Source organism: Rutilus rutilus, assembly GCF_951802725.1.
Source record: "Rutilus rutilus genome assembly, chromosome: 19".
Classification (NCBI taxonomy): Eukaryota; Metazoa; Chordata; class Actinopteri; order Cypriniformes; family Leuciscidae; genus Rutilus; species Rutilus rutilus.
The window spans coordinates 22,178,131-22,200,939 of record NC_140232.1 but is presented as its reverse complement, the minus strand read 5'-3'; the positions used below and the strand labels follow the sequence as shown (position 1 = coordinate 22,200,939).

The 22,809-nt window shown below is 36.7% G+C and overlaps 1 protein-coding gene across 2 annotated transcripts; it reads right to left on the bottom strand.

Moving 5' to 3' along the window:
• Positions 1–95: 95 nt before the first annotated feature.
• Positions 96–22,619, bottom strand: ahcyl1 (adenosylhomocysteinase-like 1). 2 transcript variants are annotated; one of them, XM_084389007.1, is made up of 17 exons: positions 22,121–22,619; positions 10,553–10,670; positions 9,880–10,023; positions 8,965–9,065; positions 7,553–7,655; positions 7,349–7,443; positions 6,842–6,948; positions 6,422–6,538; positions 6,228–6,291; positions 5,974–6,062; positions 5,366–5,436; positions 4,289–4,383; positions 3,639–3,737; positions 2,492–2,560; positions 2,238–2,316; positions 2,029–2,149; positions 96–1,186 (listed from the first exon to the last, which is right to left on the bottom strand). In XM_084389007.1, the coding sequence occupies exons 1-17, from the start codon at positions 22,304–22,306 to the stop codon at positions 1,180–1,182; spliced, it is 1,665 nt and encodes a 554-aa protein (XP_084245133.1). In that variant the 5' UTR covers positions 22,307–22,619; the 3' UTR covers positions 96–1,179. The 2 variants fall into 2 exon arrangements, with proteins under 2 accessions (XP_084245133.1, XP_084245134.1); XM_084389008.1 differs by having other exon boundaries at positions 10,553–10,667; positions 22,121–22,596.
• Positions 22,620–22,809: the final 190 nt, after the last annotated feature.

Sequence of the window (22,809 nt, the reverse complement as noted above, 5' to 3'; positions counted from 1 at the left end):
AAAAACAATATTGTTGCAATATTATTAGGCTACATTCCAACACAATCATAGAAAAGTTTGTGATATTAATAGCATAAAGTAGGTCAAAAGGCATATTTAGTGACAGCAAGATCTTTAATTCAGGGATTCGATGATGACATCAAGGCAGAGGGAACACAATTGATGACAAATTATGTAATGCAAAGGTAAATCACAAACAAAAGTGCAGATGAGGCAAATTTTCAAATGACAGCATTCACAGTGATTTTATTCTTAAGACATTTGCAGTCCCTTAGAGATGGTGATCAAAATATGTGTGCTTCTTGTGAATCTAGCTGACTGTGTGTGGGAATGTTAGGGGCCAAAGGTCAACAATATTCAGCAAACCTCAAAGAATATACCAAAATCTCATTTCAACTGGGGTTACATTTATTCTCATCTAAGATTGGCCTACATAACATATAATGGTCTACATTATTTTAAAATAAGAATATAAAAGGCCACAGAGATATTGAAGATGTGTGAGAAAATGAAAAGGAAAAGAATCCCAGTTGGTGACATTTCATAAAATCCCCCAAGCGGGGTACATTTAGCAGCAGGTGCTGCCAGTCACAGAAGTTTCTGCACACAGTGGTGTGTATCATATTGCCAGAACGCTCTAGCTTTTACAGTAATACACAGTACATTCATCCGAAAAAGATACTATATTTTCTTATGCAAGAGCAATAAATCAGGAATATTATGCCGAGACTAACAATTTTTTTTATATTAAAAAGCCACAAAGACAACTTTTTGGTCATGAACGATTGAGTGTAGCGTACGGTAACCTTGGGTAAATAGAATAACCATGTAAAAACAAAGCATTGTAATAATGATCAATTATTCTATGAGATCAGTCTACTATAACCAATATTTGGCACATTTTTAGAGCCTAGACAGTGGTCCTTTTCGTATTTTAGGTTAAAAGAACATTTACAACAATTGCTATAATACATGAATTCTAACAATAGACATAAGCCTAAAAGTGACATGAACGTATATTTTGTCACCGGATATTAGTAACACTATTAAATAAGAATAACATTCAGTAAAATCAAGTTTCGCTTTAAGAAATGTATATTCATATAAAATAAATCTCTTGCTTCCCAGGTTAATACAGGTCTCTCCATCTTTGATGAAGGCTGAATCGATCCAGTCACACTAATATCTGCAAGTAAAACAACAGAAAATTATATTTTTGTTCCAGAACTGTTCAGTCTGGTATGAAGGATATTTATACTATAAAAATATGGGGTTTTTTTAATGATTTATATTAATTACACTACCATTCAAAAGATTTTTTGGAAAGAAATTAACACCTTTATCCGGCAAGAATACATTAAAATAATCAATACAAATAAATTCTTTTGAACTTTCTATTCATCAAAGAATCCTGAAAATCCACAAAATATTAAGCAGCATAACTGTTTTCAATATTGATAATAATAATAATAATAATAAATATTTCTTGAGCACTAAATCAGCATGTTAGAATGATTGACACTGAAAATTCAGCTTTGCCATCACAGGTATAAATTATATTTTATAAAATATGCTAATAGAAAACATTTGTTTGTAATTGTAATATTTCAAAATATTACTATTTTTACTGTATTTCTGATCAAATAAATGTAGCCTTGGTGAGCATAAGCAACATAAGCAAAAAAAATATCTTACAACCCCACACTTTTGAACAGTAATGAATGTTATACTGAAAAGCTAAACTAATACATGTATATATTTTATACATTCAAAGAATTGAAAAGTTTAGTTTTAGACTAATATGCTGAAGACAATTAGCAGTTTCACTGGTTGTGGTATGTAAGACGTTTATTGAGAACCAGCAGAGGGCACTAAGTGACCAAACATTTTAATATTGGGTAGTCCTAAAATAGGACAATGCCAGTCTGTCTTCATCACATTAGTACAGAACAGTACAAATGTGTACATTCTGATAGTACAGAGTCAGACGGTATAGTGATGCAAGCTGTTTTAGAAAACATCTCATACCTGTAGTAATTTGGTTTAAAGGGTCCATTCTTATTGAGGCCCATATATTTGGCCTGCTCATCTGACAGCTCGGTAAGATGGGCATCGAAATTGGGAAGGTGCAAGCTGGCCACATATTCATCTGAAACACACATGATTTATCACATTTAATGCATATAACTGATGTATTTAAGTTGCCAGCAGTGGTGATTGGTTCAGATAACTCTTACCCATCTTCTTGGGCAGCAGGTAGACATCCTGTTTGTAGCGACCTTCTGGTGCATTATACAGCTCTATTAGGGCCAAAGCCTAACATTAAATGAAGAACACAACAGCCTGCGATCAGAGATGGTAAATCAGGCATAATAATCACACAGCTGTGCAACAGCACTCAGAACCACTAACATAAATGGATTAAATGTCATCTGTACACAGTGTGCAAACTCACTCCGGCTGAAACCCAAATGGTGACAGGTTAAATTACCTGGGTTGTGGCTGTGATTGATAGCACAAACGAGGGGACTGTTGAGCAGCTCAGGTTCAAGAGCCGGCCCTGAAAAATAGCACACAAATGACTGAGATTTACTGGGCTCCACCAGGAGAACGCACAAAGGAAAGTGATTTATCATGGTGGGCAAATTAGAGAAAAACCGAGGCTTTGGGTAGGGTGCTGTGGACCATAATCTTATGTCATGGTACAAATCACCATTTAGTAGGTTTTAATGAAATGTATGGATAGGAATTTTTCTTTTTTGATAAATAACCATGTGACAACACCAATTTCACCAATACATACTTAATTTAATTTGATTATTTACTTGGATGCAAACCAAAACATATGATTATTCATAACATCAGTTCAAAAGCAGTGTTAAAAAGACTTTTAAAATAATTTTTTATTAAAAAAATACACACTACCATTCAAAACTTTGGGGAACAGTGATATTTTTAAATGTCTCTTATGGTAACCACGGCTGCATTCATTTGATAAAATGAACTGTTTTCTATTTTAATATATTTTAAAAAAAGTATTTATTCCTGTGATGGTAAAGCTGAATTTTCAGCATCATTACTTAAGTCTTCAGAGTCACATGATCCTTCAGAAATCATTGTAATATGATGATTTGATGCTCAAGTAACATTTCTTATTATTATCAATGTTGAAAACTTTTTGTATTTTTAATACTTTTTTTATTTTTTTTATTTGATGAATAGAAAGTTTAAATGAACAGCGTTTATAAAAAAAAAAAAAAACATTATAAATGTCTTTACTGTCACTTTTGATCAATTTAATGCATCCTTGCTCAATACAAATAATTGATTTATAAGAATAAAAAAAACTCACTGCACTCAAACCTTTAAATGGTAGTTTATAATAATGCATAAATTTGCTAAACTCTGCATTGTGTAGTACCTAACAGCACTCTTTAATAACAACAACTTGCTTGTCCTGACGTGTTTGGGACAAAACGTTTCTTTGTCGCTCTCATGTATAAATAACGTAAAGCGGTTCTAAACCTCCGACTGCCATGCAAATACATCTAGCGTAATATAAACAGTAGAGCCCATCTGTCACAGCACTCATCCCTACTGGCACTCATTCATGAAAAAAATGAGGAAGGAGGAAAGACCTCTGCCAGTAAAATCACTCGTTTCCCGTCAGGCCAGATGACGTGGTCGACCTGTGAGCGCACCCTCTCCCAGGTGAGCTCTGGAGTCCGCAGACTCGCCTGGAACAGAGAAAGAACAGACACACATCAGCGCACACAACTAACACTCGCTTTAACAGGCTGATAAACCTACAAAGTCACATTCAAGTCACGTCACGTCACATTTATTTATACAGCGCTTTTTACAATACAGATTGTTTCAAAGCAGCTTTAAAAATAACAGGAAAATAATGCAAAAAAAGTTTGTTTCCAGGAGAAAATAGCGTCACAGTCCAGCTTAAGTAAGTTCAGTGAGGTTTCATTTTCAACAGTGGCAAGAACAAAGCTAAAACACACACACACACAAAAAGAGCAATCACTATGAACACAGTCAGCGGCTCAGCGCACTTCACTTTGTTGTTGGAAACATGTCGCTAAGAGGCTTTCAGTGCTGCTCATGGAACATCTACAGCTGTTGACGTTCAAATTCTTTCCCTGGACTACATTCACCAATAAAGTACACTACAGTAAGAGCAAATGGAGCCTCCTCATAAATAACTCAAAAATATTTTCAACAAAACAAATATAAATGTGAGGGAAGGCGATACAAAGAAGTCTTGAGACTCACTCACCACATCAATCTCAGTGTTGGAATGGCCCATGTTACAGACAATACAGCCGTTCTTCATTCGATCCAAGTGCTCCCTGGTCACCACATTTTTGTTCCCTGTAGAAACAAAACATTTTTCAGGAATGTTCAAGAAACCCCAGTAGACATTATTTGTCCAAACCAAATTTGTGAGTTTACAGTGCAGCAGACGTGTTCCAGAAGTAAAAATCCCATTCATTTTCTCTAAAGGGGAAATTACTTTTAATAACTTACAAATCATTAAAAACAGACCTACTGTGAACTATGATGGTGTTAATTCATGCTGTATTTTGTTGAATTTTTTTTATAATAATTGTGTTTAACAGTGAGATTCTTGGTGGGAAAACTACATTACCCATGATTCTGCAAATAAATCTCCACCAATCAGAGATTCACAACTGGCGAATCATATCAAAAGAACACTTTCCCATGAAGCTCATGAGAATGACATAAGAGTCCATTTCCATACCCTCTCAAATATGCATATTTTGCAATGAACTTAAAATATATAGCTTCTATATACATAATCAGATAAATAGTTTTATACTTAACCATCATTTTTTATTTAATAATATGATTTGCAGTGCTTCATGGGATTGTAGTTATTTTCCTCTTTTTGTCTTGATTTGTCTTCAAATCAAAGTTTGTAATGTTGTGATTCACTTTTAACAAAGACTTTAAAAACCCTTATGGGAAAAAATAATGGGAAAAATACTTTTGCACTTTTGAAATATTTCCTTTTACATTTAAAATAATACATGCATTAATAAATAAACGTACAGTAAATTTAATACAAAGCTGTGCCTTTGACTAGCAGAGACCACACAGAAACCTCAACAACTCTCTACTGTTTATACACAAATATTTGATCTCTTGGAGCAAATATTATTTTTCCCAGACTACTTCAGAGTAGCCCAGAGATCAGCTACAGCTGTCAAAGGGCAAACCGTTTCACAGCAGCTTAATGCAAGGGCATTTGGGAGGATGTGTTTGTGCTGATAAGAGCTGCAACAAACAGAGGAAAAGGATCTGGAAGCGAGCCAGCTGTAACCAGACGTACCCGTGCAGGTGATAACCATGTCCATTTGGCGAACCACCTCATTCAGCTTCACCACTCTGAAGCCATCCATACTACGAGGGAGATAAAAAAATAAAATAAAATAAAAACCGGTCGAATTCAACTGGTATCTCATATCTTTATACAGGCAGTGGGGGAAAATGTGGTGAAACATTCTTGATAAATAAGCGCTTCAGCTTGTTCACAGACTTCCTGTGTAAAGACTTCCTGTGGCCATGTGTTTGGCTAATATGGGGAGCTAATATTATTTGCAGAAGTTTACAAAAGTTGTTTGGTACAAATGAAGCTGAAATAAACATTGAAAATGTTAAACTAACATAAGCTAAAATTATAAGTGTTGTAATGGTAACTAACTGAAATATAATAAGCTGAAGAATTGAAATTATTAAAACTAAACCTGAAATAATAATAATAAATTAAAGCAAAATAGAAATATTAAAAACAAATAAAAATTACAAAAGCATATAACAAAATTTCTAAAACCTAATTAAAAATACTAATAAATAATATTATATTATATAAATAATACTAAAATGACACTCCACTTGGGGTTTAATTTAAGGTCATTTTTGTCTGTGTGTTTTTCTTACCAGGCTTGAAGAGCACAAATAGGGTCGATCTCTGTCACGCAAACAATGGCTCCAAGCGCTTTCAGAGCTGAACAACAACCCTTTCCCACCTACACCAGAATCAGCACAAGAATAAAAAAATAAAACCCACAATCGTGATGCTTATAGTAAATAAGGTCTGGCAGTTGAGTGAAATTTAGAGATTATTTTTTGCATTGTGCAGATTATCTAGACTCCACTGTGGGGCATTTTACAAAACACAGATGTTGACTGACCTCTCCGTAACCACAAACCACCACCTGCTTCCCACCAAACATCACATCTGTTGTTCTCTTCAGACTAAGAAGAAAGAGGAAGTCAACCATGATTATACTCTATGATAAGTTTTAGTCATGCTTAGTAAGGGGGGTCTAAGAAAGATATGCTAAATAAATCAGAAAAGCACATCTCAGCATTGCAGGTGTCTTACCCGTCCAAGATGGACTCCCTGCAGCAGTACAGATTATCAAACTTCTGCTTGGTGACAGAATCATTGACATTCATAGCGGGAACACAAAGCTTGCCAGCTTTGGAGAGTTGGTAGAGCCTAACAGAATGAACACAAAGAGACAAATTTGATTCAAACACAAATATGTTTCTATTAGGGCTGTCAATTAAATATTCAGATTCAGATTAATCTCATTATTCTGATCATATACAGATTAATAATAGAAGAAAAAATAAAGATTTGTGTCATTGTGTTAGGTTATTTGTGTGGGATGATAAAAATAAAATAAAATTTAATAAAAAAAATTTAAATGTAAAATTCACAAATTTTAAGATTTAAAAACTTAAAAATGTAAAATAAATAAATAAATTTAAATAAAAATGTCCCACAGTCCTCCCTTACCTGTGTACACCTGTAACACTCTCCTCCACGATCCCACGTATTTTCTTAAAGACACTGGGATACTTCTTGTACACCCAGTGGGTCAGATCGCCACCATCATCTAGGATCTGTTTTAAAAAAAAAATTATAAATAAAAATTATGATGATTACTAGCCTGCAAACACAAAGGAATCATGAAAATTGTTTTGGGGATTAAATACTGATTTGGCAGCAAATAAAGTGTAATAGACGCAGTGTGCTTATTAGTGTAAATAGTGGTAGATGTGTTTTCATAAAGCAACAGTTAGCATCTTTGTTACACTTTGCTACACAAAGCAATAAAACGTATTCATACAAAGTGTAAATAGACATGATATACAGTTTTTTACAATGGGTAAATGCAGGGTGGAGTTACTGAAAATAATCTTTGCAGACAAGGTTGGTTATTTGCACTCAGTATAAACAGACACTGGCCATTAATTCAGTTTTTTTTATATATCTCTAGATATTAAGCACAGAACATTATACCATATTTGCCTGCCATCCTTCCATGTTGACACAGCGATCAATGCACCACCAGAAGTCGTCTTCCGATTCACCTTTCCAGGCAAAAACTGAAACACCTTTAAAGGGCAGACAATAAATACATAGTGAGTCCAGAATATCAGGACACATTGGACCAGGTTGGAATTGATAGTTTCGAAAATAGTATAAGTTTAGAGGGTTGTTTACCGCTCTCTGCCAAAGCTGCTGCCACTTCATTCTGAGTGGAGTAAATGTTACAGGCAGTCCAGCGACACTGAGCGCCCAGTGCCACAAGTGTCTCGATCAGGACCTGAAAGAAACCAGTACAGCATGTCAAACACATGGGAAAGCAAACAAGAGTAACACGGTGTGTACTTACATTTATTTGTTCTGCAAATATACAGTACTGTGCAAAAGCCTTAGCCACGCTAATATATGCGCCCCAAAGAAATGGTTTTAAGCCAGTTATTTATATATTTTTCTGCAGTGTTTGGTTTAAAATTCCAAATATTAATTTTGCCATTAATCCAGTGAACCTTTTGTAAGCACAAGGAGTCTGACAACAGCCGGTATGATTCACACAGAGATCTGATCTCACCATCATCAAGTCCATCTGGGATTACATGAAGAAACAGAAAAAAACGACTACATCCAGAAGAACTGCGGCAACATTTCCAAGACGCTTGAAGAAACCTTCCTGCAAAGCTACCTGAAAAACTATGTGTAAGTGTACCTGGACAAAAGCCGTTTTAAACGCAAAGGGTGGTCACATTGATTTGATTTAGTAAATAGAAGTTAATTGCTAAATAAAATCTATTTATTACATTATTTTTAAAAGCATACTCACTCCTTGTGCATACAAATAACTTACTGGATTATTACAACTAATGGCAAAATGAATGTTTGGAAAAGTAAACTGATATTTCCTACTGACACACTACAGCAAAAGATACAAATAACTGGCTTAAAACCATTTTTTTGGGTGAAAATACTAATGTGCCTAAGACTTTTGCACAGTACTGTACATTCAGCACTGTGGTTCTGATTTATTTATATGAAAATAAAAAAGTAATACAAAGTATCTACATAGCGCAGCTGACTGGATGCTATGGCATCAGCAGCCAATGAGCTTGCTGCTCAACATTCAAATACTTGGCATTGTTTGCTGTTATCAGTCTGCAGAGCGCTTTCAGAAACCCTCAACTTCCCCAGCTCCACCTGTATAGATCTGCTTATTTCATGTATTTTATATGTGCAGCAGCAGCATGTCTGTGAATGTACTGGCAGTAGCAAGTCTCCGTACTTGCTCTGCAGCAGCAGCAGCAGCAGCGTAGCAGATCTATTCCACCAAGACCAAATGCATTAACATTGCCACTCTCTTCGAGAGTTGTCATGACAGAACTACGGTTACTTTTGCTCATTTGTTGATCATTCAGCTGGGTATTTTAATAGAGGCAATGCTGCTACAGTGTTATTTTAGGATTATTTATATAATATTATAGTACTATAAGTGCAGCAAACTTTAGGATTTATCCAAAAAATGAATTTTGTGTTAAAATCAAAGACTGGTTGCAGAGGAAGAGTGTGTTTGAATTAGTGCGGCCCTGAGGAGAACCTACAGCAGTCTGTGCAGTGATGTGGGTACAGCCAACCACTTTAGCCCCGGCGAGGGGTTTCTCCCCCTGAGCTCGCTTCCGCAGGGAAATGAGTGCAGACATATCTGTGGACATGATTGAGACAACAGTTTGGAGATGAGTCAACTTTATTAAGGAAGGTACAGTCTAGAGTCCGAGACAGGTCAAACCTTTAAAGGAACAGTTCACCTACAAATGAAACTTGTTAGTATTTGCTCACACTCATGTGGTTCAAAATCTGTATAATTTTCTTTCATCTGTGGAACATACATACAAACACAATGAATGTGGACTAAAGCTTTTAAGCTTCCAAAAAGGACACAAAAGCATAATTAAAATGGTCTATATATGAATCATGCACTATATTCCAAGAAACATTGTGAAAGAGACAGAGAGAATGTTATTTATGGATCACTGAGTCAGTGAGTTGAGTTTTTTTCTGAAACAAAGCTATTTGTATTGCTTTAGAAGTCTTAACGACATTCTAAATTTCTCCTTTTGTCTTGTAAAGAAGAAAATAACCAAATGATAGGCTTTCCATTTTTGAGCAAACTGTTCTTTCAAGTTCTGTTTGTATGGACTGAGTTGCTGGCATTAAGATCTTAACCCAGTTATCCCTTTAAAAAAGATGAAATCAATTAAATGGAGTACAACGACTATTCCTGAAAGCAGCAGCTGTTACCAAACCTTGTTTACTTGACAGCACTTACACACCTACATTTGTGTTCAACCGGTGCAACAGATTTCCAGAGTCAACAGTACTTTACTTAAACCTTAACATTAATTGATCAATTTTGACAAAACTAGTAGAGAATCAATGCTGTAATGGTTAGGTAAATTCATGTTGATTTCACACATCAACCTGACACAGTGTCAACCATAAAAGGTGAGTCTCCTAACCTTGCTCAGCGATCTCGATCTCCCGCCGACCAAACTCTGCCTGCTTGATGTTCTTGACGCAGAAGTCGCTGCTGCCCTTTGAGTTGAGCTGGCTTTTCTCACGGGGAGACGTCTCATCATCCGAACTGTCCGTGTATGAGGCCGCTACAAAAGCATGGAGGCACATTTTAGTGGAGATAAACTCCAATGAATGCATTCAATTGTGTTTGCAATGAAACATGACATATGAAAATCATTCTTGTGATCTTATGAAATTGTTTTGGCAATTGTGTTTCAGCAGTCTGCTATCGGGGTGGGGGGGTCAGTCTGCAGTCACAAACATGTAGGAATGTTTATCCCTCACTTTTGTTGGTATTACGATTTAGGAATGTGAATTTGTCTGATCCACAGCCAACGCTACCAAAAGTCTGTAGTTCCCGCTTTAAGCTGGTCTGGGATTATATTACACAACACACAAACAAGAACAAGAAATAAAAAGGTTTGGGCCACAATGATGTTTGTTGACATCCAGTTTCTGCAATAAACCTAAACCCATTAATGTACTAAAAAGGTCTTAGACCTAAAATGTATAGATTTGCATGCATTTTACGCTTCACGCCACATGGCAATGTTTGTGTTTTTGTTCTTCTGAACTCCAGAACTGTATTGACATGAGGGTGGATGAGGGTCAGACCTGAACTGTAGCTGTCTGTAGAGGACTGAGAAATGGAGCGAGACAAGGAGCGACGGCCGGTCTTTGTAGGAAACTTGCTGAACTCCTGCTTTTCCTCTTGGTTGGCAAACTGAATCTGCTACAGTAAGGTATGGAAAAGGTATGGAAAAAGAGAGGATGGGGGAGAGACAGACACATGAACATGTGATTTCATTAGAATGTAGTTAATATTTACTCAAAGTAAGACATATATAGCAGATATTACTTTATATCATACTACATTTACCTTAATAATACAAACAGCAATCTCTTTATATTTCATGTAGTTCAAATTTAACCAAACTATAAAGATTTAACTTTGAAATATAACTACTGAACATTAAATACACAGCTTCAAACATGTACAGTCTTAATTTAGCACAAAAGAACACTATAAAAAGCATCTGCTCGCCGCTGTATTGAAATATTTAAAAATTACATAACAGATGTGGGGAACCAATCTCATCAGGGGATTTCAGTTCCATTTCAGTCATTTTAATGATGCATAACTTTAAATATGCATGGGAGATGTGCTTGCAGGCTGTGTACTGCTGTTTTCTATGTGTGTGCACTGTGTGATCTTGTTGGGTGGAGAATGCAGCTGAACCTGACTGTTAAATTATAACTTGAGTATAGTTTAAGCAGCAAGATGCTTTGAACAGATCACAAGCAAACTGTAACTGTAGTGTTATTCTCTGCAGTAAATACTATGAGTTAGCACTGAAACAAATGCCATTTTCTTTCCTGTGTTGTTGTATTTCGCCAAAAGCATTTAGAGTTTGTCCAGTCAGTGTTTTGTGTATGAATGCACCTTGTAAGGAAACACACCTTAAAGGCTCCATAACATCATGTCTAATCATCTAGAACACATTCATGAGAACTTTTGAGAACAAGCAAATATTTAGTGACTACAATGGTTCCTGACAGTAAATAAGTCTCATAAGCTGAAAAAAGGGAGGAAATGGACATTTATAAATGAAGGTGTGTCAAGCACCCGTTTTTATTCTTTCCACAAACCACTGAACGATTCGCAGAGGATTTTGGGATACCATGGACAGAATTATGGTGCATTTAAAAAATTGACCAGATAAAGTTATCTAATTAGACAGACATGTGATGCGCATATTTGAGCCTTGATGCTCCATATATTAGGTGGAATGACATTTTCATCCTATAAAAAAAAAAACAGAAGCAGAGCTCTGGTCTTTCGACCTGATTTATGTTTCTTTCATACACATATTACAGATATCTCATCTACAGACATGGATCACCAGCGGCTCAGCTTCAAAGCATCTGCAGACCCAGATTTACCACGAAAAAATAAGCAGGAATATATGACTGTGCTTTAGCAAACAGAGCACTTTTAAAGTTTATACTTTTCATTGCAAAATGAGAGTCAGTAACAATTAAATGTAAAACTATTCTTGCAAAAGGTGTGTTCACATTTTACACAACATTTTTACAGTCTTTAGAGAAATTGCATGAATGTAATCCAAAAAAATGTATATTAACAAACAAAAAATGTGGTAACACATTTCATACATTTAATTTTAGAAAAAGTTACTGACAAAACAATGTATTATATGTCGATATCTATAATAATGTGTGTCTTTAACTGATGTAAGTCTTACAAATTTAATCTCTTGTAAGCTGTATGTGTTCGAGTCACTAAAACAAACCGATTCGTTAGTCATTTGTTTGAATCGAGCTGTGCTATTCACGCTGTTCAACTTTCTGGCTGCATCCGAAAACGCTTACTTTTTAATTACTAATTACTTCGCGACCATTCAAATAGTATGTTGTATGAATGTGTGTAGTATAAATGTAATTCGGACGTACATTCGTCATGTTGCAATTTTCATGTGAACTACAGCGTCAGTCTGTTCAGCAGTCAGCACTGATTCAATGCTGTTCACAAATCATCTCCCATGGGCTCATGGGAAAGTAAAGTGTCCACTTGATCTGCTCTTCAATTTCTCGCCGGAAGTAGTAGCCTAGGTCATCTGGGTACCTTTTACCTACTGTTTTATGAATACTGTGAATTCGGACATAGTGTTCTTTTCACATACTGTTTTTCAACTACTATATAGTAGGTAAGTATGTATAGTGACCTTAATCAGTGACATCTATCTGAATGTGTGTTTGTGTGCGGTTATAAGCAGGCAAATAATCCGAGCACCTAATATATTTACTGTCCAAGCGCACCACAGACAGATAGAGAGGGCGGCACATCTTATCTGTGTTGTATTTGAAAACATGAGATTTCGTATAATGCATCTGATGATAGTCTGACTACTACATCCTTTAAAATGCTGGGTTATTTTTTTAACCCAAATGCTGAGTTCAGCCAGTTGGATAATTGTATTGGGTTATTTGTAATATTTTCCCCAGTTGCGGAGTAGTTTTTCTGTAACTCAGCTGCTGGCTCATTTTTACTGCCAATACAAATGATAAACCCCTCACATACCCAGCCAGCACTGGGTTAATGTAACCCAATGTTGGGTAGTCTGTACCAAACCAGTTAAAACTGGATACATTTGTCAACGGTAATTTTATGTTCTGTTCTGAGAGAACGAAAGAACGAAATTAAGATTTATATTACATTGTGTTCCTATCAAATTATTACTCTACGGACAGAAAAAAGTCTGTAGTCTCACATTTTACCTTTTTTGCTAACGTCTTCTTGGAACGCTAGCCTTCTACAAACTCAGCATACACCGAATCTACACTCAAAGCGAACAACGTTTCAGCTCAAACCAAAAGAATGTGCGACCAGGGCTGAAACATAACCCAACATCGCTGTCATATGTAACAAATGCGCTCCACAGACTACAATAGGAGCGCTATTGAACTACTAGTGCACTAGCATCGTGGCTGTGGTCGCACTATGCATTTTACTGGTTGAAACTTGAATGTCTGACGAGGAGGCACAAAGTAAAGCTGTTTTTGATGTAACTTTTCAAACATGAATATATAAGATTTTAATTTAATGAATTGGAACATTGATACCTATAGGGTATATGTCGAACGTCGCATGACGAAACCGGAAACCTGGTCTCATCGCATCCGCTTGTCATAGAAAGTGTTAAGAGCCGTATGAACTGACGCCGATATCTATGGAATTTTAAGGTAATCAGCTAACCTACCTATCTCACTTTGTTATTGGCGTTTTATTCTATTTAAATATCTAAACGTTAGTGTGAAGATTTTTTTTTTTTTTTTTTTTTTTTACTTTTAAATATCGATCTTCACATGCGAGGGACATTGGTTATGATCATCTTTGCTCGCTCCTTTTAAGTTATCTTGAGTAAAACAGTAAAAAAATGCTAGCAGCACATACAAAAGACCTGAACCGGAAGCGATGCGTTCTGTTTTCCTGTTTCGTAATGCGACGTTCGACATATACCCTATTGATTAAGATTGTAAATCCTGAAGCCAGTTTTCTTTCCACAGATTCCCATTGGCTGTTCTTGCTCCTGTCACACGCTAAAACGTTTACTAAATGTTTTTTTGAGTATTTCATGATTGTAAAAGACTGATTCGCCATTGAATAAAAAAGTATTGTATATGAACTGTTCCTTTCCTATATTATTTGTATTATTTACAATGAAAAATATCAGATTGACTGACCCAGCACTATGTCAAAAAACAAACCCAGCAAATGGGTTATTGTATAAAACCCAGCGTTGGGTTGCCAAATAACTCAGAAAAGGTTGTTTTCGACCCAGCTTTTTTTTAAAGTAGGAAAGTGTTCTGGAAAGTTCAATAGTACTTGTGAATCTGATACTTTTTCGAAGCAAAACAACAGATCCCTCAACCTTACAAAACACAGCTGCCATCACAATTCCTACTGTGAACTATAGACGATATGGAGACCAAGAGGAACGTTTTATTGATTAGAAGCTGCTCTTTCATAGTTCAGAGCACTTATGGAGACAATTTATTTTGAAAGTATAATATTTTAAATATTATTTTCTAATACACTACCATTCAAAGGTTTGGGGTCGGTACGATTTTTTTCATGTCTTTGAAAGAAGTCTTTTCTGCTGACCAAGGCTAAAATTATTTGACCAAAATACAGTAAAATTGTGAAATATTATTACAATTTAAACTGTTTAATAATTGAATATATTTCAAAATGTAATTTATTTCTGTGATGGCAAAGCTGAATTTTTAGCATTACTACAGTCACCACCAGTGTCAAATGATCCTTCAGAAATCATTCTAATATGCTGATTGAAGCTCAATAAATATTTCCTATCATTATCAATGATGAAAACATGATGATGTTGTAGCCTACTGCTTAACATTTTTGTGGAAACTGTGATACTTTTTTTTTTCAGGATTCTTTGATTAATTGAAAGTTGAAAACTGAAATATAAATCTTTATTTTATCTTTAAAATGTTTTATGTTTCATTTTTTATTCATTTAACGCATCCTTGAGGAATAAAAATATTATAATTAAAAAATAATATATGTATATATATATATTCTACTGAGATCTTTCCTATGAAGAGATTTTCCTAAAACTGCTCCATACTGCACGACTTCAGATTTCAGTTTGATATGCAGTGACCCACTACACAGTTTCACTTTACTCAAAACAATCAGCAATCTACTTTCCAATCCCAGAAAATGTTCAGTTTCCCCTGCAGCATAGCTTTAACACCATCATAAATAGGTTTATCCGTTATCTAATACGTGATTTGCCAAACAGCATCCAAGTCCTGAGTTTAGGTATGTTTGGACACAAAACTGGGGGGCATGCCAGTGAAGTTGACACAACACACAGCTGATGTTTCAAGGAAATTGGAGTGATAATAAAAATGCCATTGCAAGGCGGTATTGTGGCCCAAAGGCAGAGCTTTGAAGCTTGAAATAACTGGACAGTTATGATCAGAGAAGAGATGAGTATTATTCTTCAGGTGAACGCTATGAACCCTGATGAAGCCTCATACGCATTAACATTACTTTCAGCTCATTTCACTGATTACATTGTCAGCTAAATTATTAAATTGTGCTATATTCTTTTTTTAACATGCTGGCAATGTGCTGTAATTATCCAGAGGGCTGTGGATTATGTTAAATCAAGACTTTAACTGCCCTATCCAGTGTTACGTAGCAGTATAGTCCAATGTAAATGTCAAAAGACAGTTCAACTGACATCACATGACTGTGGCAGAAGTAAATATCCCTGTTTGACACAGATCAGTCATACATATAACCTCACCTTCATATTCTGAGTAATAATTGCTTATGCCTATTTTAGTCCATGGAAAACAGCACATGGTGTCTCAAATCTTCTGAGTCAATCAAAAATTATACATTTCCAAGAATCATTCAGTGTTCTTACACATTGACAGTGATTTAAAATAACATTGCAACAACTGTTTATTACTGTTTATAAAGGTGAGTGCGACATATCAATAAACTCTACAGGGGCAAATTTAAACTATTTTAATGTGTGATTTACACACACACACACACACACACACACATACAAATCTAAACATTACAACACAAAGGAAATAAATAAAATATCTGTCTCTTATTTTAACTAGTTTTCCCCCCCAATATTTATTAATATATTGATATATTTAGAAACCACAGACTGTCACCAAGCAAATTCAATCTCGTTTTGCTGTGTCCCGCTGTAGAGGATGGAAGAGAGAGTAATGAGGCACTTACCCTGGGAAAGTCATAGCCATGGTTCATGGTCCCTGTCTGTGCCGGCTTCCTCTGGCCTGTGTGCCTGTGTATTGTTACAACTGGTGTTTCACCAATGTAGTTTTACACACGGGCGGGTGCAGGGGGGGAGAGTTCTGTGTGGAGTTCTTACAGCGGACATGAGGGTATGGGAGGTGACAAGGGAACAAATAAATCAACCACTCACAAACCCGGCCAGCCTACTTTTGCTCTCTCTCTCTCTATAATCTATTGCAACCACTGTAAGGGCCGTCGGCACGTCTGTTTGTGGTGACTGAATGCTTCAGGAATACTAAAGGAAGGGTGTATTTGTTGCCGCAGAGTGTTTTAATCCAGCTGGTTCTCTCAGTGACTCTACTGCAGAGTTTATTCAGGGCGGCTAATAAAACAGGGATCTGGAGGGAATTAAACCATGTTTCTACAAACCCCTAAAGCATCCACTATAGGTCACGTCGGTCAACTCTATTCCGAGATCTGACTAAAAATAGAAGAAAAAGAAATCCATCCAGTTCATTGACTGTTCTGCTTAACAGCTCACAATGATCCATCCTGGTCGAAACAAACAGGCAGTACTAGGCCAAGCGTTAAGCAGACACCGTTGAGCCGTTCACCATGACTCTGCCAATACCTGCTGTAGTCCTAAAGTTACCAGCCTGGCTTTCAGCCCCAGTCTCTAATCCCAGGCCGAGGTCATGCAGTGTACACTCCACTCTGCATGATTGTCAACAAAAACAAAGAACTCTACAGCACTACACATTCTATATTGGTTTTAGGGATGGGACGATTACCGGTTTCACTATAAACCACGATAAAATGTACTGACGGTTAGTATTATCGTTTAAAATGTAATTATCATTAAAACCGTGTTTGATTATCGCGATTTTAATAACTCACTGTAAAATCCTGTCCAGCCAGCAACAGTCTGACGCAGGCGCAGCGCGCAATGTTGTTGTTTTTTTATTCCAGAAGGAATTGCGGAAGGCAGTGACCGTGCTCGAGAGATTTTTCAGCCTTTTAAGAGGACCAGATCTGAGGTGTGGTCATATTTTGGCTTTTACAAAAGTCCTGAGTGAAACTTAATCGAGGATGGTCAAATCTGCCGAGTCGTCTTGTGTGACCATCATCACCCACTTTTTATAGCGAACGCAAGGCATGTTAACTTTGACCTCAATACCAAAGCTACGTCTGGGAAATAATTGGGCACAAAATGTTGTTTTGAGTTGAAATATTTTATCTCACTCACTTGAAATAAACGTGAAGCTTCCGCGAAGAAAAGTTCGCAGCAAGTGGCTTTGAGCCAAAGACAAACGATCAAGTTCAAACAAGACTATTAAGAGTGATATTTAAGGGGTAATAATGTATATCATTGTACACTTATAGGGCTTGGGCGTCGCGTTGCATTCTGGGACGTGGCGGCCATGTTGATGGCCTCACGAATGTAAACTTACAGCAAGTCGAACGAGGAGAAGCAGAGTTGGGAGAAAGAAAAAAGATGTTAAAATCCCGAAAAGGATATGGAATTTACCGGGATACGTTAAATAGGGAAGGCCAGGGACCGGTATGTGGACAAATTTTCCTGTAAAATATCCCGTATTTTAATAACTTACTCTAAAAACATTAACGTTAGCCCTTCCATAGGACCTGTCAGTCTCTGTACTATTGTCCTGTTGCTACCCCCTTGCCCTTCCAGCGAAACAGATGTTTTCAAAGCATCGTTTTGCTTACTTGAAGGCAACCTCAGCGTGATATTGGCCTTTTTAAGATAACAGCGTGGTTGTTGTGAGAGCACGATTTCATGCCAATCTGTAAGCAAAGTCACGTTAGACCTAGCTTCACAACTCGCTTAGTTAATGCAGCAGTTTTGTAGTATGAATTTTTGCTGTCAGCAGAGGGATAGCAACAGAAAGATGAATGTTGAAATTTTCATTTTCGGGATATTTTATAGGAAAATACTAAAACGGGAAGACAGCGGGAAAAGAGCTCAAATACGTGAGAAACCCGGAAAAAACGGGAGGGTTGACAGCTACTAACTACACTTTTTTGCCGATTTTGTCCACATACCGGTCCCTGGCTTCCCTATGTAACGTATCCCGGTAAATTCCACATCCTTTTCGGTACTTTTCTTTCTCCCAACTCTGCTTCTCCTCGTTCGACCATAGGCGTTCGACTTGCTGTATGTTTACATTCGCGAGGCCATCAACATGGCCGCCACGCCAAGTAGTGACGTCACGACGCCCAAGCCCTATTACACCGATTTTTTTTAAATTGTTCATCACATAATGAATTGAGATTAATGTTTAAAAATCTTACCTGTTTATAAATCCATTGTTTACAGCGTACAAAACAATCGTCCAAAAACGGAGACGCAAGACGGCAAGTTGTATTTGAATGAAACGAGAGAGCGCGTCCGTTGCGATACATGGATGTGCACTGTGCAAAAAATTAAAAATTGTCAATTGATTAAAAAATTTACCTGAATTAGTAAGTTACATGATATGCTGATTAAATAATGAAATTGAACACAATTTATCAAAAAGTGGCTTTAGAAGTCAATATAGTGTTTTATTTCACTACCATTAATCATAAGCCCATCACTGGCCTACAGTCTACATTGATCCATTTACTGTATATATACCAGCTGAATTTTCAGCATCATTACTCCAGTCTTTAGTGTCACATGATCCTTCAGAATTCATTTTAATATCCTGATTTGGTTCTCAATAAACATTTCTTATTTAGATATATTATTGACAGATATTATTCTTAATCATCAATGAATTGTGAAAAAAATAGATCATGGCTTACAGAACTACAGAAATATTGCAGCACAACCGTTTTCAACATTAATAATAATTGCCTTATTATTAATGTTGAAAACAGTTGTGCTGCCTAATATTTTTTGGAGAAACTGAATTTTTTCAGGATTTTTGATGAATGCTAGGTTCAAAAGAACAGCTTTTTTTAAAAATATAGTATTTTCGTAAAAATATAAAAAATATTTACCGTCGCTTTTGATCAATTTAATGTATTCTCTAGCTGAATAAAAATATTAATTTATTTAATCAACAACAACAAAATGACCTCAAACTTTTGAACAATAGTGTAAAATATATATGAATAGTTTAATTGTCTATATACTCTATTGGCATAAAAATAACATTTTGAAGAATTTACATAATGGAAAAGGGGGCATGATAAATTACCATTAACTGGTGTATTTTCTTGCGATTTAAAAATAAATAAATCACACTAAATTAACAACCCTACAAAGGGTCATCATTTATATCATAAAGTCCTGACTTTATACACGACTCACAGTTCAGAGTTTTAACATTAACAAGGTTGATTAACTAAACAGCTGATTGAATGTTTTTATTTTTTGCTGCCAAAGTCATCTTGACGTAACCGAATTGCCTTAAAATCGGCATGAAACGGACGTTGCGATAGCCTTATCTTTCCTATATTGTGACGTATATCTGAGTAAAATGGCTTCTCAAAAAAAAAAAAAATGTATGGCAGAACTTTCTCATCAGGAATTGATTGGATCGTTGTGGACTTGCTAGTGCTGTGTTCTCATCTGAGTGACAGGTTGCCCTGCCCGGATAAATCAATTGTAATAAATACTGCAATATTCCATAAAAATAGGAATTTTGATTGTATGGTGACTTTAACAGGATTTGGCTGAGAATGTGAAACTTCTGAAACTCCCAGTCAAAAAACGATCATTCTGCACAAACCACTTGAGTGAATGAGATAATTGGGCTCTGAAGTGCCGATGGTCTAATGTGAATAAATGAAACGCGATCTAAGCTCTCTCAGGTGACTGCTCGGTGTAAAGAGACCCTAATGGCAGCTCAAGCACTGAAGCAGCAACATCGGTCTAAACCCTCAATGCATCTATTCAGCAGAACTGGACGTGCAACCAATGGCTTTCCTGAAAAATACCCGAAATTTGATCTAATCTTCAAAATGATGTGCATTAAGTATAACAAGCAAGGAATCAGTAAGGAAACAAAAAAAGTCAATTTTCGTTATGATGAATGGACTATAAAAAAGTATTGGAATAGATCTATTCAAAGAGACGAAACTAAACTCTCCATATTAAATCTGTATGATGGGCTGAATGTATGTTTGAAGAGAAAACACAGAGAACAATCACAAGGAGGAGAACCCAAGGTCAATGCTGGGCTCTCACCAGGTAGGGTCAAATCACGGCCCCATGCCAAGACTCTGTCCGAGAAACAGGAGAAAAAGTTCCTGAGCGGCTCAGTAGACATGTGTCATATTTCTCCGCTCAGTGCAACTTTCTTTCACAATGTTATCAGAGCCTCCTGCTCACAGAGGGACAAAGCTAGTGGAGGTACTGAGAGAGAAACTTTCTCACACCCTCACACTGTGAGGAGAAAAGGATACAATTACACAAAAACCTGTGATTACTAGGGGAAAGCATTGCCAGTACATATAATAAACGAGGAAATACATGAGATCAGATGGTAAAAAATAAAATTGTATCCTATAATCAAACTGGGATTATTGCAGCTGTTGCAAGGTAATTTGTGCGCTAAAAGCCAAGCACGTTACGTACATAATAAACCAGCAAATCTCTGTCCCTTCTGGGTGAACGGGATGTCACCAAGTACAACATGTCCCTGAATCAACACCTTTGTTCATCATGGAACAACATTCCAATCAACCAATCAGATTTGAGGGACAAGTTTACAGTTTATGTCAAGTTTGCTTACAACAAGGGTTAGGTGCTTCTACATCAGTGTTACTCACCAGTCATTACCCTCTGATTTTATGGATAACTAATGATTAGTGTTAGGGATAGGATGACCCTACATTTATTTTACCAGATAAAGAAAAAAAAGAAAGAGAGATCTGGTGTTGGAGTCCACTGTTGAAGTTGTAAATAAAACAATGATTACTGAGGTTCAGTGATATTTTCAGTCTCATTCTACTTAGAAATGTCATGTTTAATTCAATGTGTTAATTCATTTGTAATGATTTGTGAAATGTACAAGCAATTTCTGAGTAAAAATGGTTTCAACCTATTTTGTAAGAGTGAAAAATGTTGCTATTGAAAGATTTAGATCTTCTGAACACTTCATTATTTATTTGTAAAATAATGCATCCACACTATAATATAGTAGGCCTAAGCCCAAATTCAGATTTTTGAAATCTTAAATAGTAAATGTGAACGTCAGCACTGGATTTGATTTGGTGCTGCGTGTAATGCAGCTGAGGAGAATAAGCAGAACAGCCTGTGGCTCTGTTGTATAACCAGCTGACAACTCGATGAGCGAGTGGGCAGAGGAGTGCGCCTCTTTTACCACCCACTCACTTCAGAGGGTCACATTTACACAATCTGTTGTGTCATCTTTCTTGCAGACTAATTTATCTATCTATCTATCTATCCTGCATCTTCACTCTTTGATTCGTGTAGTGAAGTGCTCTGACGTGTGTTAGACATCAGAAGAGCTCGGCTATTTAAGATAGTTTAGAATTAAAATTATATTTATCCACATTTTCTTGAGCTTATATGATCAATTCTAGAATTTGTAAACTGCGGTGGACAAAGGTCAGTTACTCTGACAGATGTGAGAGTTGGACCAGCGCAGGGAAATGTAGGCTACAGGATGCGGCGATAAAAAAACTAAAGAAACGCTAGAAATATGCGTCACGTGATTCTAATAGGCTCCTGCACACACCTCTAGTTCAACTCTATAGCCAGGGATAATCTTTCCTAATGATCCCAGTAAACTCAATGTCCCAAACTCAAGCGCGATCTTTTCAGAACACACATGATGTGTGTTTAGCCCGAAAACACACGTCCCTCTTACCTTTTTCATAGATTTGTGGGTCGGGACCGCAGTGAATGCGGCGGAGAGCTCGCCGACGTTCATGTTCACGTCGCTGTTCTTCGTGGCTGTCATCGCGGAGTATTTCTCAGCAACGTTTTCGCTCTCTTTAAACTCTTTGCTGGCCTGTTTCACCTCCAGCTTCGCATCCCCGACACAGTCTGTCATGGCAATCTAAATCTACGTTGTTTGCGAGCCGCTGCCGGTGGTTTTACGCGATAGTCCTTCAGCTCTGTTACTGTAACCTTTCGATTCGTCCTTATGTTGCTGAAGCGCTTCAAAAGCGGAAGGGGTGATTGCGCAAAAACGTCTGAAGGAGAGGAATAAACTGTCGAATGAGGAGAGAAAACGGACGCGGACGCGAGTTTATAAGAATGTAATTTCACTCCACGCCGCAGTGGACCAGATTATTATATTTGACTGTCCGGTTGACGGCTAGCAGCATCAGCGGTGGGCGGGGCGTAAAGGCGAGCACCTGCACGCAGAGGAAGTTGCACGAGAACCGTGTCTTAACGTAATGTGTCACTTTTCGAATAGCCTACTACCTTATTTTAATCAGTTCTTGTCGAAAATGCGAATATAACACTATTAATCCAAATGTAATATATTTTGAAAACGTATTCTTCTCAACTTTCTCAAAAGGATAACTGTAAACAAATGCGCATAACTGA